This window comes from Tinamus guttatus, unplaced genomic scaffold (genome assembly GCF_059628265.1).
Source record: "Tinamus guttatus ecotype Peru unplaced genomic scaffold, ASM5962826v1 Tinamus_guttatus_pri_ptg000047l, whole genome shotgun sequence".
Lineage (NCBI taxonomy): Eukaryota > Metazoa > Chordata > Aves > Tinamiformes > Tinamidae > Tinamus > Tinamus guttatus.
The window spans coordinates 836,343-851,619 of NW_028288581.1; the positions used below are offsets into that span (position 1 = coordinate 836,343).

The 15,277-nt window shown below is 40.8% G+C and overlaps 1 protein-coding gene across 1 annotated transcript in view; it reads left to right on the plus strand.

The window, feature by feature from the left end:
- The first annotated feature begins 241 nt into the window (after window positions 1–241).
- Window positions 242–15,277, plus strand: part of MYO16 (myosin XVI) — a 250,981-nt gene continuing 235,945 nt past the window's right edge. Inside the window, exon 1 of the mRNA XM_010216802.2 lies at window positions 242–497. Coding sequence (XP_010215104.2) covers window positions 272–497 — 226 coding nt within the window. The 5' untranslated portion in view covers window positions 242–271. The remainder of the gene's footprint in view (window positions 498–15,277) is intronic.

The window sequence follows — 15,277 nt, forward strand, 5'->3', positions numbered from 1 at the left end:
CTGCTCACATTTGTTTCTGTGAATTGTGTTAGCTTTAAAAAATGCATCAGCACTTTAATGGAGGTAACTATGTGGTGTTTCTAGAAGGTGTGTAATAATTTTATGTGCTCTCTGTAATCGGCATTGGTCAAGAAAAGCACCCAGAGCAGAGCCTTGCACATGGTTAGAAGGACCCCTAGATGCTCCACACCCAGGTGCCCCATGTGAATGGCTCTATCTCTCCTCTCTTCCAGGCTGTTTCCAGCTATGTAACATTTTCCGATCCCATGACATGGAAATAGACCAGTGCTTGCTGGAGTCGCTCCCTCTGGGACAGCGGCAGCGGCTGGTGAAGCGCATGCGCTGCGATCAAGTAAAGGCCTACTATGAGCGAGAGAAAGCCTTGCAGAAGCGGGATGGTTCTGCCAAAAAGCTGAGACACGGCAAGAACCACCGGGTTCATTTCCATCTTGCTGACGTGATACAGGATGCCATCGTACGTCACGATGATAAAGAAGGTACCCAGTAACGTTGACTCATTTTTTTCCAGCTATGTAGGGGAAAGTTTCAGAGGAGACACTCTGCTTAGCTGTATTTGAGAAACAATTCTGTGTTTGATAGTTATCATAAATGCAGTAGGATATATTACAGGCAGTGTATTATAGCGTGTTCATTGGGAGGTAGCCAATAAACCTTCCAAAACCGAACAAAACCACTCTTAAAAACACTTATAATATATATGTAAATTAATGTATTTCAGTACTGTTCGGGGCTATTATCATGATTATATGTGGTCCCCTTATATATCATCAGATAGAGAATTTCATATATGTTACTTTTCCAGTTTGACTGCATGTAATTTCTGACTCGCTCTTGAGCCTTGATTTTACTGTAGGAGAGTGTGAGTGTTCTCTTTAAGCATCACAGGGGCCTGGAAGTGCCTGTATCTGGTGTTTGCAGGTAAAGAGAATCACAGAATGGTTGAGGTTGGAAGGGACCGCCAGAGATCATCCAGTCCAACCCCCCTGCTCCAGCAGGGACACCTAGAGCACATGGCACAGGGTGGCATCCAGGCAGGTTTTTAAGATCTGCAGAGAAGGAGACCCCACAACCTCTCTGGGCAGCCTGTTCCAGTGCTCTGTCACCCTCACAGTAAAGAAGTTCTTCCTCATATGGAGAGGGAACTAACTGTGTTTCAGATTATACCCATTACCCCTTGTCCTATCACTGGCCACCACCGAGAAGAGTTTGGCCCCATCCTCTTTACAAATTCTCCCCTCAGTTATTTGTACAAGTTGGTATATCACCCTCTCAATCTTCTGAAGTCTCAACAGGCCCAGCTCACTTAGGCTGTCCTTACAAGGTAGGTGTTCCAGTCCCTTAATCATCTCTTTTACTCTGCTCTGGATCCTCTCCTGTTCCATGTCCCTCTTGAACTGGGGAGGCCAGAACTGCACCCAATACTCCAGGTGCGGCCTCACCAGAGCTGAGTAGAGGGAGAGGATCACCTCCCTTGAGCTACTGGCAACACTCCTTCTAATGCAGGCTAGTATCCCTCTGAGCTTTGCCATGCAGCCAGTTCTCAATCCATCTCACTCATCTAACCCACACTTCTGAGCTTCCCTGTGAGGATGTTATGGGAGACTTCAGCTACCTTGCTAAAGTCAAGGTAGGCAACATCCACAGCTCTCACCTCATCCATCCATCCAGTCATTTCATGGCAGAAGGCCATCAGACTGGTCAGACAAAACTTCCCCTTGGTGAATCCATGCTGACTACTCCCGATCACCGTCTTTTCCTTCGTATGCCTAGAGATGGTCTCCATCACCTTTCTAGGGACGGAGGTGAGGCTGACTGACCTGTAGTTTGCCAGCTCCTCCCTCTTGCCCCTTTTGAAGACTGAAGACCATTCCCGTTTCCATTGCCTGTCCTTCCAGTGCTATCCTGAAAAATATTAACATGTGGGCATATGTGAACACATTTAATATGTGGTCATACTTTTAAATAAATGTTTCTGTTCTGAATGACTTACATTTTGAAATTAATTCTGAAAGTAATCAAGATAATGACTCATCACTCCTTCAAAAATACAGCTGTGTTAAAAAACCCCATTTATAATGGAAAACAGGATATTTTAATATAGTTTGAGTGTGCGTCGTATTTTTCAGAGGTAGTGCAATTTTTCTCACTAGAGGTGTGCTGCAGTCTATTCCTTAGCCAATTAAATCGTTTCAGTCAGTAAAATTTTATCAGGTGACACCTTTCCTTGTGGATAATTAATTTTGTGTGCTTGAAGTGCAAAGGTTTTGAGAGGATGAATTCCACTCAAGGTATTTTAACTCATCTGGTTGTGAATGAGCCTGATCGTGCCACGTAGAGTATATGATCAGACTGTGGTGTCCAAGAAGAGGACTGTGGAAGCTAGGTACTTTAAAAAATAACGCGTACATATATACAATCATGCATGCAAACAGTGAAGAGAATATATATTTTTTTCCTAATTTTCCTATTGGTTCCTATTTTCCTTTTGGTTTCAAACGCTTAGAAGTGCTCAAGTTTTCACTTGATGTTTAAAAATTCAGGAAATAGATTAGCCTGAAACTTGTTTTTTTAATAGGTCCACTCACTATTTGCTTTTACTTCCTTATTCTTTCCTAAAGCAGCATAACCCATGCCGCTAATGCTTACACCTCCTTTTTTTTCTTTTTTCTTTTCTTTTCTTTTTTTCTTACAGTTTTACCCTTGGAAGAGGGTATACAGTAACAGATCTATACAATAGCAGATTTTTTTCCCTGCTAAAGCAGAGGCGTTGAACTAGATGATCTCTAGAGGTCCCTTCCAACCCTAAGCATTCTGTGATTCTGTGATCCTGTGATTTAACTACATAACAGCCTCATCTATTTTCTTCATTTTTGAGGCCTATTTAGGAATTATCAGAAAATCCTGAGATCTTAAAGGTTCTACCACAGCTATCTGCTAATCGGTTCTTTAAACTGAAGCAGTTCCCAAATCTGTTTAACAGCCCTGTCCCTGGCACTGTTTTAAGCAATTTCTTGTTTGTTTATGAATCCTGGAAGAGTTTTACTTGGTTTGAGGGTCTAGTTAAAAAAGCATGTCAGCTACAAGGTTAGCAATTAAGTGGAAATTGGGGGTACCCTGGATAAAGCTCATGAAAAGGCAACAAAACCAGTAAGAACTGGAGAAAGCAATCTAAATGAAAGACGAGCTAAATTTGAGAGCAAGAAAGCAGTGAATGTCTTTGAATGAATTTGAACTCATCTCATAATAATTCAGCAAGATGAAATGCCCATTCTATTGGCAGTAGGTGTTTTACAGTTGCATGAAGAGATTATCATTTAGTATAAAAAGTGGAAAGAGGAAACAACTGTAGAGTAGACTAGAGCTAGTCCCCCAAGTAAAACTTAGGGACTTTTTTTTTTTTTTTTTTTGAGTATCAGAAACTATATTGACTGAACAGCAGATTTGGAAATGATGAGAAATAGTCTGGTTAGACAGATGAGGTCAGTTGGATAACATGGATATGTATATGAAAATGCATTTATAATGGGAGTAGTGTAGAAACACACTTCACACTTCAACCTAATGGGAATTTTGCTTTTAAGAGTTCAGTGCCACTGTTATTCATGCAGCATATATATTCTCCAAAATTGCGATAGTACTTGCTACCAGGCACAAAATGCATTTCTGCTAATGTATGCTAATAGATGGCATCATTAGTTTGGATTAAAATTAATTTTAGAATTAATTTTAGATGTTGCAGGAGTGACATGCTTTGTCTCCATTTTAATAACAAAATATAGACTAATTATATTCACCATAAAGCTAAAAGTTAGCAAAATGTTGTGATTTTGCTCTGTTTGGAGGCATTTTAAATGATCAGTTCTAGTTTTTCTATATATGATTTGTAACTGAAATCTGGTCTTTCATCTGATCCGGAAAGACTGAAAAGAAATCCTCTCTCTTCTTCCCCACCCCAGCTCTGCATCTGGTCCCTGTGGACCAAAGTCACCCACACCTCCTAGCACTGGCGATCATTTTTGGGGATTCTGCAACTATTGTTCTCTGTGGTGGTATATATAGTTGCAGAAACCAATGAGCCAGTGAGCATAATGTTTTGTCTAACACAGTTATTTTTTACATATCTACTGCTAGTAAGAGAACAACTGCAGTTCAGTTGCCTTTAAATCCTACTCACCGTTGTTATTTGAGATGTCAAATCCATATTAAGAACGGACACTAGGATATTTGTCCTGCTGACATCAGCCATCTAGTGCTACTGTAAGGTGGAAGCCTAGGAGGCTTTTGCAACTTATTCCTTGTACCGACATGTGTGATTAGTGCAAGCTCATATTTTCTTCTTTAAAATATATGCTTCAGTATTTGCTCAGAACCCGCACATCAGCTTAGACTCATGTATGAGCAATTAGGAAATAAACTGAGACTCTGAGCTTGCATTTCTGCTTAACATACGAGATAGTCATGCCCAAAAGATCTGGATAGCTTGGCCTCTTGAGAATATTGGATATATATTCGAGTTACTACTACTGACAACAACGGGAAATGATGACAGCTTTAAAGAGGTGATTTCTGAGCATCTATAGGCATTGTGAACTAATAGATAAACTTGTCCTGATGCAAATGGTATCAAAAAGTGAACGTGACAGGCCTGTACCCTACACCTGACAGAGAAAGGGCACTAAAGGATTGGTTTTTTTTTCAGTCATCTCTTGGAATATTCTGTAACCCAGCCTTTTAGAAATCTTACAGCAAATCCAAAATCATAAGGCTGTTGGAGATGCTGCATGTGTAATATTTTTTGTTATGGAAACACTAGGTTGAAATGGAGCCATAAAAGATACCATAAAGATAAACCATACCATAAAGATACCATTCAGGGGGACCTGAACAGACTGGACAACTGAGCAGTGAAAAATCTCATGAAATTCAACAAGGCCAAGTGCAAGGGCCTGCACCTGGGGCACCCAGACACTAGGACAGGCTGGGGACTAACCTTCTGGAGGGCAGCTCTGCAGAGAAAGACCTGGGTGTCATGGTGGACGACAAGTTGACCATGAGGCAGCAGTGTGTCCTCGTGACCAAGAAGGCCAATGGGATCCTGGAGTGCATTAAGAAGAGCGTCTCCAGCAGGTCGAGGGAGGTGATCCTACTCAGCCCTGGTGAGGCCACATCTGGAGTATTGTGTCCAGTTCTGAGCCCCCCAGTACAAGAGTGATGTGGAGCTGCTGGAGTCCAGCGCAGGACTACAAGGATGATCAGTATCCTGGAACATCTGCCCTAGGAGGAGAGGCTGAGGGAGCTGGGCCTGTTCAGCCTGGAGAAGAGAAGGCTGAGAGGGGATCTAATCAGTGTCTATAAGTACCTCAAGGGATGGAGTGAGGAGGATGGTGCTGGCCTCTTTTCACTGGTGGCCACCGACAGAACTAGAGGTAATGTCCACAAACTGAAACACCAAAATTTCCACAGGAACTTAAGAAAAAAATTTTTAACAGGGAGGGGGACAGAGCCCTGGAACAGGCTGCCCAGAGAGGTTGTGGATTCTCCTTCTCTGGAGATCTTCAAAACCTGCTTGGATGCAGTCTTGTGCCACGTGCTCTAGGTGACCCTGCGTGTGCAGGAGGGTTGGACTAGGTGACCTCTAGAGGTCCCTTCCAACCTTAAGCATTTTATGATTCTATGATAAAGTCTGTCATGCTTAAAGGGCATGGAAAGTCAGGATAGGAGGCTCAAAGAGCCAAGAACTCAGTGTTGAGACAAAAGAGGTACCTGTGAAAATCAGGATGTCAAAAGGGAATGCAGAGTCCTCAAAACTAATTAAAGTTCACTTCATTCTTTTAATGGGAATTCATTCTTTTAATGGGAAATATGCGGATTTTGTGGGAGCATTGTGATTCCAAGTGGGTTGGATAGCAGAGTGATTGGATGCTGCTGCACCTGTAACATATAGTCCTTCCTTAAACACTGGACCTGGATCTGCTTGCTTTATTGAGCCCTCCTCAGCTCCACTTCCACACTGCTTGGGTATCTTCCCACTTCTGGGGCAGGGATACTAGCATGGCCCTTTCCCTTTAGCTGTGAGAGAGTATGGTGACTGGGGACAGTCTAACTCCCCCTTCTCTCACCATGGGGTATCTGGAAAAGCTGGGATAAGAAGCAGAAGATAAAAATACCACTTCTGCTTCAGTGTCCACTGCTGAGGGAGGTCCCCCAGAAACTGGTCCTAGTCCCAGAATATTGGCTCTAGATTTAGTGTCTTAGTGCAAGGAAAAACAAGGATTCTCCCTGCCCCCCCCCCCCACACACACACACATACACACTTTTTTCCCCTAGAGATCTAGCTAGGGTCTCTAGCTGATTGGAAGGTTTAATGCTGTTGTCAGGTTTGGTATTATCCCAACTGAATGCAGACCTGGGCAACCTGTGGTAGAGCCTGCTTGAGTAGGGGTGTCCAGAGGTGCCTGCTAAAGTGATTTAGTGAGAAGTTGAAACGGAGATGAAGTACATTTTTATTACTTTGCATTTTTAAAAAATCTAGTAATTAAGTTGTTTTCTTTGAATTTTACTATATTTCTATTGCTAACAGCTTGGCTGGTTACCGGGATGGTCTAGAAAATACAGGATTTCACTGCCTGTGCCTGGCAAACCTGTAAGGGTGAACTTGCTGATCCTCAGAGCTCAGATTTCAGAGCAGCCAACAGTCTGTTTAGAAAGCTGCAAGAGCCCAGATATGGGCTGTGGATACAGATTTGTGAAGAGAAGACTCTTGGTTTCCTTGGACAACTGGTTTCCTTTATATTAGGGGAGAAATTTGTAAATTAGATGATAATCTAAAAGTTGCTACTGATGAATGTTGATTTACTAGGAACCACTTTAGAATAAAACACAATACGTATGTATGATAATTTATACAATTCAATATTGATGGGCCCAATTGTTAAGAGATTTGAATAACACGCATTCTGAATAGTGAAGTCAAGGGACTATTCACAACATGTGAAATTAATGAGGTGCACAGAATTTTGCACAATCAGGACTTTAGATACCATGGCTGAATTATATTGACAAGACAGACAATTATATGCAATCTGCATTAGGAACTCGTAGGGCAACTTTGGTAAACACTAACAGCTGACCATAAGGCATGCTGCGAGTGACATAATCACCCTATGTATGGAAATATGAAGTAGCAATCAACTATCTCAATCCACCCATGGAGGAAGAAGATGTTTTAAAAGCCCAGAAGGCTGAGGCACACATGAAACCAGAGTCAACCTTCAATTCTATAGGTTCAGCATGGATGTTAACCTTGTTTAGTTCCACGTGTGCTGAATTTGGCAACACAGGGTATCTTTTTGTTACGGCACAGGGAAACATAATGCCTTTAGTTATTAGGTAACAGATGTTAAGTAATTAAAGCAGCCCATTCCAAAAGCAATCATAAAATCACAGGGAGATGAAATGTGAATACATTTGAATTCCTACAGGATAATATGTGTGCTTTTTGTTCTTTTGTGTGTGTGCTTACATTTTTATTTAGTAAAACTACAAGATGAGAACTATATGCTAAGCTACTTTTTGTTTACCAAAAATATGTGTGATTCCAGATAGTTGAGGTTTATTTTCTTGAAATAAGCAAAACTTATGTAACAGAAGCTTAATATGTCATTGAAGCAAACAATAGACTTGATGGTGTAAATTTTATCTAAACTCTTCCTTCTCCCCGTGGGCTGTCTAACCAAGAGGGCTTTTGCCCATACTACTTTTATTTCAGTCCTGAAAGCTCCCTAGGCAGTTGTAACTGCAATTTTGTTTCTGTGCATGCCCAGAACTACACTAATTCCAAGTACCTATCTCCTACTTATACTACCTAGGGAACTAGACACAAGGCTTCCCTCCATTTCAGGTCTTCTGGAGATGACCTAGTAGAGGTGTTCACAACAGAGGTTCCATCAGAAAACAGAGGTACAGCTTCTTCATTTTTTCCCATGTAAGTGGGAGGAGAGCTGTCATTCGCCCTTTTTTGCTAGCCTAGAAGCTGAATTGCTTTGTTGACTGTTTGTTGGCATGCAGAATCCTGGTGATCTTGCTTGGTGCATCAGAAGCTGTAGAAAGTTGACTGTCACAAGCTATTGTATGAAAACCTTGATGTTGTTATTGTCCCTACTACTAGCTGTGTTTTGAAAAGAATCATAGAATCATAGAATGCTTAAGGTTGGAAGGAACCTTTAGAGATGATCTAGTCCAACCCCCCTGCACATGCAGGGTCACCTAGATCATGTGGCACAGGATTGCATCCAAGTGGGTTTTGAAGATCTCCAGAGAAGGACACTTCACCATTTCTCTTGACAACCTGTTCCAGTGTTTTGTCACCCTCACTGTTAAGAAAATTTTCCTTAAGTTCCTATGGAAATTTTGATGCTTTAGTTTGCGTGCGTTTCCTCTAGTTCTGTCGGTGGCCACTACTGAAGAGGCCAGTACTATCCTCTTCACTCCCTCCTTTGAGGTATTTATAGAAACTGATTAGATCCCCTCTCAGCCTTCTCTTCTTCAGGCTGAACAGGCCAAGCTCCCTCAGCCTCTCCTCATAGGGCAGATATTCCAGGCCCCTGATCATCCTTGTAGCTTTGCACTGGACTCTCTCCAGCAACTCCACATCCCTCTTGTACTGGGGGGCTCAGAACTGGACGCAATACTCCAGATGTGCCCTCACCAGGGCTGAGTAGAGGGGCAGGATCACCTCCCTCGACCTGCTGGAGACGCTCTTCTTAATGCACTCCAGGATCCCATTGGCCTTCTTGGCCACAAGAGCACACTGCAGCCTCATGGTCAACTTGTCGTCCACCATGACACCCAGGTCCCTCCCTGCAGAGCTGCTCTCCAGAAGGTCGGTCCCCAGCCTGTACTGGTGTCTGGGGTTATTCCTCCCCAGGTGCAGAACCTTGCACTTGGCCTTGTTGAGTTTCATAGATTTTCTCACTGCCCAGTTGTCCAGTCTGTCCAGGTCTCTCTGGATGGCAGCACAGCCCTCTGGGGTATCAGCTACTCCTCCCAGTTTGATATCATCAGCAAACTTGCTGAGGGAGCACTCTGTGCCTTCATCCAGGTCATCGATGATTAAATTGAACGGGATCGGGCTGAGGACCGATCCCTGGGGGACACCGCTAAGGAGCTTCCCTTAGTTCTTTGGAAAATAGAAGTATATTCAAGACCATTTGTAGCCCTGTTTTCTATTTTTAAGGTCTGAGAAACCAACCTTGAGATATGTATTTGAATTTATCACTTCCTAATTGAAACTTCTAGGTGTCTCTAAGTTCATCCTATGGGATTTGTGGACCACCTTTCTGAAATGTATCTCTGTTGTAAGCACTGAATGAAATATTTGTGAGGAAAACTTTATCAAAATATGTACTTTTATATATATATATATAATCAAAACTGGTATTCGTTTAGATTTGAGCACTTTTTCCCCCCAAATCCCAAGTATTTCTTTTGATGGACTATGATAGAATGCTTTTCTTCAGTGAGACTGGTTTGTATGTAAATTCACCATGACTTTGCTTGGTCAAGCTCTAATTGCTTTGCTTGGTCAAGGCTTTAACAATTTAAAATGTGAAGAAAAACTATTCAAAAGACCATTACCTTACAAAAGCATCCAGTTTTTTTAGGGGTGTAATTGGTTTGAACTGCTTATCTTTATAGACATCTTATCAGCACTTCCTTCAGTTTATCGTTTTCATTTGTTTCACTCCATACCGTCTTTCCTTTCCATGTAATACTAAAAGCAATTTTCCGCTTTAGCATGCTCTGGCACACACAAAAAAAGCAAGAAACACCAAGACAAATCACTCATAAACTCACCATGATGCCAATAAAAGGTTGTTAAGCCACTCACTACCAACTAACCAGCGCCTGGCAGTTTTCCCATTCATTTCAAAGGGGATCTGTGGTTGGTTTTCCTCACATCATGCACTGAGATGAGAGGCTGTAAATCAGCACCATTCAAAAGCCCGTTCTCGCGATGAAAGAGGACATCCACTGAGTAACAGGTACTGCTGGCATTCCCTGAATGCAGTTAGACGTCACGCTGGTTAAAAGGGAATTTTTCTGTGATGGATGAAGACTCTATAGTCTATACTTGTGAAATACAAAGACAGAAAGATTCAGATCTTCCCTATCCATTCTGAAGTTGATTTCTCTTTCAGTATATTTCTTTTCCATGATTCAGATAGATTTCCAATAGTATTTCAATTAAAAGGGGAAAATTTTATGTATTTGACTTCCAATGTCACTTATTTTAAGATATTTTTATTTCAATCACAGATTGGTCTAGCATAAAAATCAACAGAGAATAACCTTTTTCTGCTTCTTCCTTTTTTAAAAACTGCAAATCCTTAAAGCAATAATACTATCTTTATTAAAAATGTGGGTGATTTGTTTGCAGCTTCTTAAAAGTATTTTTAACTTCTCAATTTAAATTATGCTAAAATTTGGCTTTTTCAACATAGTAACTTCCATTGTTGCAACAAAAAGATGTTGATTTAGTGGAATATTAACCATAACTGAAAAAAGGCCGCATTTGGGAATCCTGCAACGTATAGACTTGAGCTGATCACCAATGATAATTGCCAGGAGGCAATATTTCTTTGGAAGTTTTTAGAAGTGGAATAACTGTGGAGAGTAATTTCCTTTAGAAGTTCTGAAAGTAGAGCTAGACAAATATAGCTAAAGCCATTAAATGCAACAGAGGCAATTTTTAATTGCTAAGCTCTTTCCTTGTGCCTGAATTGTAGTATTTTTCTCAGTTAAAACACAAATATGTGAGAGAGAGAGCTGTACAGTGTTTATGTTTTTTCTTTAGACCTATCCTTCCTCAATAAAAATTCTAAACACAAAGTATGTATACTACTTGTTATTTCAGTCATTCCTTTCGCTGATACATACATTAATACATTTAGGTATCATAACTTGGTGTGCAGGGTTTCAGCCTTTTGTACATCAAGTTGTCAAAGAAGAAGGTCTGTAGTTCTGAGAGAGAAATGAATAAAATGGTTCTATGGCATAATGAATAGACAACTGATTTTTCTTGATTTTTCTGTTTGCAGCCATCACAGTAACAAGTTATTACAGCTTAAACTGAAGCTAGCAAGAATGCAATCAATGAATCTAAGGGAATAGGTAATCTAGCTTGTATTTTTATGCAGATTGTGCCAAGATCAGAGGCAGGAGGGTCAGCAGATAGGGGAACATTGACAGTATTTCTAAATGTCATGCCTTATACATGGATTTTAAGCATTATGTAAACAATGCAAGGTAGAATTCTGACAGTCAGCCTGAGGCTGCAGATTGTTTCTTGTTTTGTGGCTTTCCTATGCCTGTTTATTAGTGTGGTATATATGTGACCTTGAAGCAGTACACACTGTGATTCTACATGAGAAACAATAAGATGGTTGCAGGAGGTGATTCTCACACTGTGTACTGTTTAGGGTTTTGATTAAATTGAGACTCAAAAGGCAAACATGACAGCTGCAGCATTAAATCACTGAGCTAGGGTCTGTGCTCCGAATTTTAGCAATCAATCACAACTGTTGTTACATAGTGGTAGTTTTTTTTAGAATTTCACTTTAAGACACTGAAAATAAGGAAAATATGACTTGCAGTTTTCTTAAAACTAAAGGGATCTATCTGAAATGTGAGCTACTGCTTTGTTAGTATACCAAGGAGCATCCCGTAAGAAGGCACTAGCTGGTATATGGTAAATTTTTTAATAAATCCTCTCTATACTTGACTGGTTTCACTGAATTCCCATATGGGATGAATGCTGCACTTATTTTGGTCTAAATCTTTCCCCCTTCTCCATCCTCCCTGCCCTCCAAAAAAATTAATTTGTGCAATTGTTCACACATACAGACAGAAAAGATCTAATGCAAGGAAAATAGGTTTATGTAGTTCCACTGATGCTTACGTAGGTGTGAATTTGTTCTCTCTCTTTATATATATATATGACTTTAATTATATACATGCATATTCTTTTTCGATTAGTCCTCGTCTCGTTCTCTTGGTGCCTGGTAACATACATTTCTGGTACAGAGTTCTGGTTTCTGCTTGATTTCTCAGTTTGGTGTGCCAGATAGAGTGTGTGCCTCTGTAACTTACAGGTCTGGCACATAGGTTGTTTGAGCAGAAGAAAAATTGGCATTACATATCATGTGGGAGTTACATTTGTACAGTGCAGTTCAATTATAGTTACAATTACAATTGTAGCTCAGAACCTCAGCCCAAACCATATTACTCCATATGGGCTCATGGTATATCTTGGAACTGGAAAGCACTCTTCTGTCAGATGATGTGATTTTGACTACCCTTTTCCTTTTTTCGCTTCATGATTGCTGAATTAATTGAGTTGTACAATCATTCAGGTTGGAAAGGATTTTGGAGCTCTCTTCTCCAACCTCCTGCTTTGGGCAGGGTTAGCTATGAGATCAGATAAGATTGTTCAGGGTTGTCTTGTTGAGTCTTGAGAAAGTCCAAGGACAGACATTGCACAACTGCCCTAGGCAGCCTTCTCCACTGTCTGAAAAACTGTCATGAAAAAGGTTTTCCTTGCATTCTGTTGGACTTGTTTCAGCTCATGTCTCTTGTTGTCCTGCCATGCACCACTGTGATGAGCCCAGCTCTGTTTTCCACGTAACTTCCTCATTGGTACTGACAGGCTGATATTAGTTCTCCCTGAAGCTGCCTCTTCTCTAGGCTGAACAAGCACTGCTCCCTCGGCCTCTCCTCACAGAGCAGCTGTTCTAGCCCCCAACCATTGTGGTGGCCTCTGTAGAACTTGCCCCACTTAATCAAAGTCCTTCTTGTATTGAAGTCCCCCAAACTGGACACAGTACTGTAGATCTGGTCTAAATGAGTGCCGGATAGAACAGGATAATCACTTCCCTCAAGCAACTGTTGATATAGCCCAGGATGTTGTTGGCCATCCTTGCAGCTCACTGTCCCCCAGGACGTTTCTTGCAAAGCTGTTCCGCATCCAGTCAGTCCCCAGTCTGTAATGTTGCTGGTTGTTATTTAAAGTTTATTTGCATCCTTTCCTGAAACTGAGCGTATGTTTTTCTGTGTAGATGATTGGTTAGCTGAAGGTAGTGTCTGCATGCACGTGATTGCTGATTTTCTCATTTATAGTCCTGATGTTGCCTTCCCACCTCCACAAGAGGCAGCATAGTTCCCGTAAGCTCTTCAGTGGGTCTTCAGAGCTCTTAATGGGTCTTCAGTGGGGAGGCAAGCAGTTGGATGGCTGTAGAGGCTTTAAATAAGGGGCAGAGAATGGGGAAGACAAATCAGAACCAGACGCCTGCAATTCAAGCCTCTGTATCTGAATTTTGGAGAGGACTGAGCTGAGTAGAGTACTGAGCTAAGCCAATTCTCAGTGTCCTAGTGCACGGACACGTTACACAAAACACAGGGATATTTGCTGGAGGAAAATCAATCGTTCTACTTTAAAGCTAACTCGTCACCTTGAATGTCAGTTGTCTGATTCCATCAGTCATGAAACAGACATAATTACCTTTGATGTGATGTTTGAGTATAATTTTGCCCTCTACAAGCTTGCCCATAACTGCGGTCCACACCATGACAATCCATCCGTATATAGGCTTGGCACCTCACAAGTAATGCTATATTTGCTCTGTAGTTTACTGATTGTCCCAACTCCAGCATGGTAGTTTGGCTCTTCTAAGGACCTTATTGGTGTCAGAGGCATGAAGCACTAAGCATGATACAGAGTGTCTGCTTTTCCATACCTTGCCCTAGATTCCCCAGATCCCCACATACTTCATTAATAAATCAATGTAGGTTCACCCTGACTCAGACTGGTCTGCAAGCTTCTGTGAACTTGATGATACTGAGTGTGGAACTGAATATCTTCCAATTTACCTCTTTTGTTGAAAGATGAACTTAGAGGAAATGTGGCAAAACTGTCACTTCAGTCTCATGTCTCTCTATGTGACCTTTTTAAGGTCAAATACTGGAGACTGAAATCAGATGAAGTCTTAAAATTGCTGGCATTTTCATCTGTCCCATGTGGTAGCTCTACCTCAAGACAGGAATATAGAAGTGTTTTTCCTTCAAAAAGCTGACATTAAAAGACTGAGCTGAGTTGATAGATTTAAATTTACCATACAGGAGACTATGCCTCAACCAGAAAATGTCTCATAGCCTACAATTTTTAAAATACTAAAGGTGACATATGTGCATAATAAGGAATTTAGTCAGATTGCATGGGCTTGCAAGGTACAAGGGCGCAATAGCAGCAAAAAGGGATCTGATGACTGCAGTGCATTCAACCTTACCTATCCGAAATGGATACAAGTTGTCTAAGTGAAAGGTAACAGTAAAGAATGGAATATTGAGTTTGGGAGGCGGGAATCTGCTTTAGGCTTGCTCTTACAGAAAATCTGTGTTAATTGTCATACTATTTCTGGAAATCATTTGAAAGATAGAGTCAAGATTGGAGAGGAAAATACAAGGAAAACTAGCAGGCAGATTGATGTGATTTTTGAGCACAAACTGAGAGATACCCAAATGACAAGGGCAAGTATTAATGAAAGTTTGTTATGGTGATCTTCTTCCAGCACCTAGTTAATGATTACATTAAACTACTATAAGGGGAAGCAGATTGTAGCCATATTAAACTACAAAGTTTCTGTAACACATAAATATGAAGTATGGGGAGGAACTGTAGAATGTAGCTAGCAGATGTAGAAAAACAGGGGTAAATAAAATCAAACAAATATGCATGTTGAATTTAGAAGGTGGAGATAAACTCTTGAATAATGACATCTGCTGGGTAATATATACAGTATTCATTTTTCTGGGGACACTTAATCTTTTTTTTTCACAATACATCAGTTTTGCTTTTTTTTTGTTTGTTTGCTAATGTAAACTTCCTCAGTTATCATTGTTTTCCATACAGCAACAATTTGGAGAAATATTATACTGATTACACCACATAGTAGCCTTCTGTGTATGATGGTTTGCCTAAAAAGAAGAAACATATCACTGAGCTCACACTGCTTTAATTAAAATTGTACTGCATATGAGTGTAGGGAAATCAGTAGAAAGGTTCTTCTACAAGAGTGCAATCTCAGTAGGGAGTCAAGCTCTCATATCAATGAAATGCATGCTGTACTTCTGTATTCACTGGATGCCACACTAGTGTTTTTTGTCTCATATTTTCTAATTTAGAATTTTGTATTTGTACTTT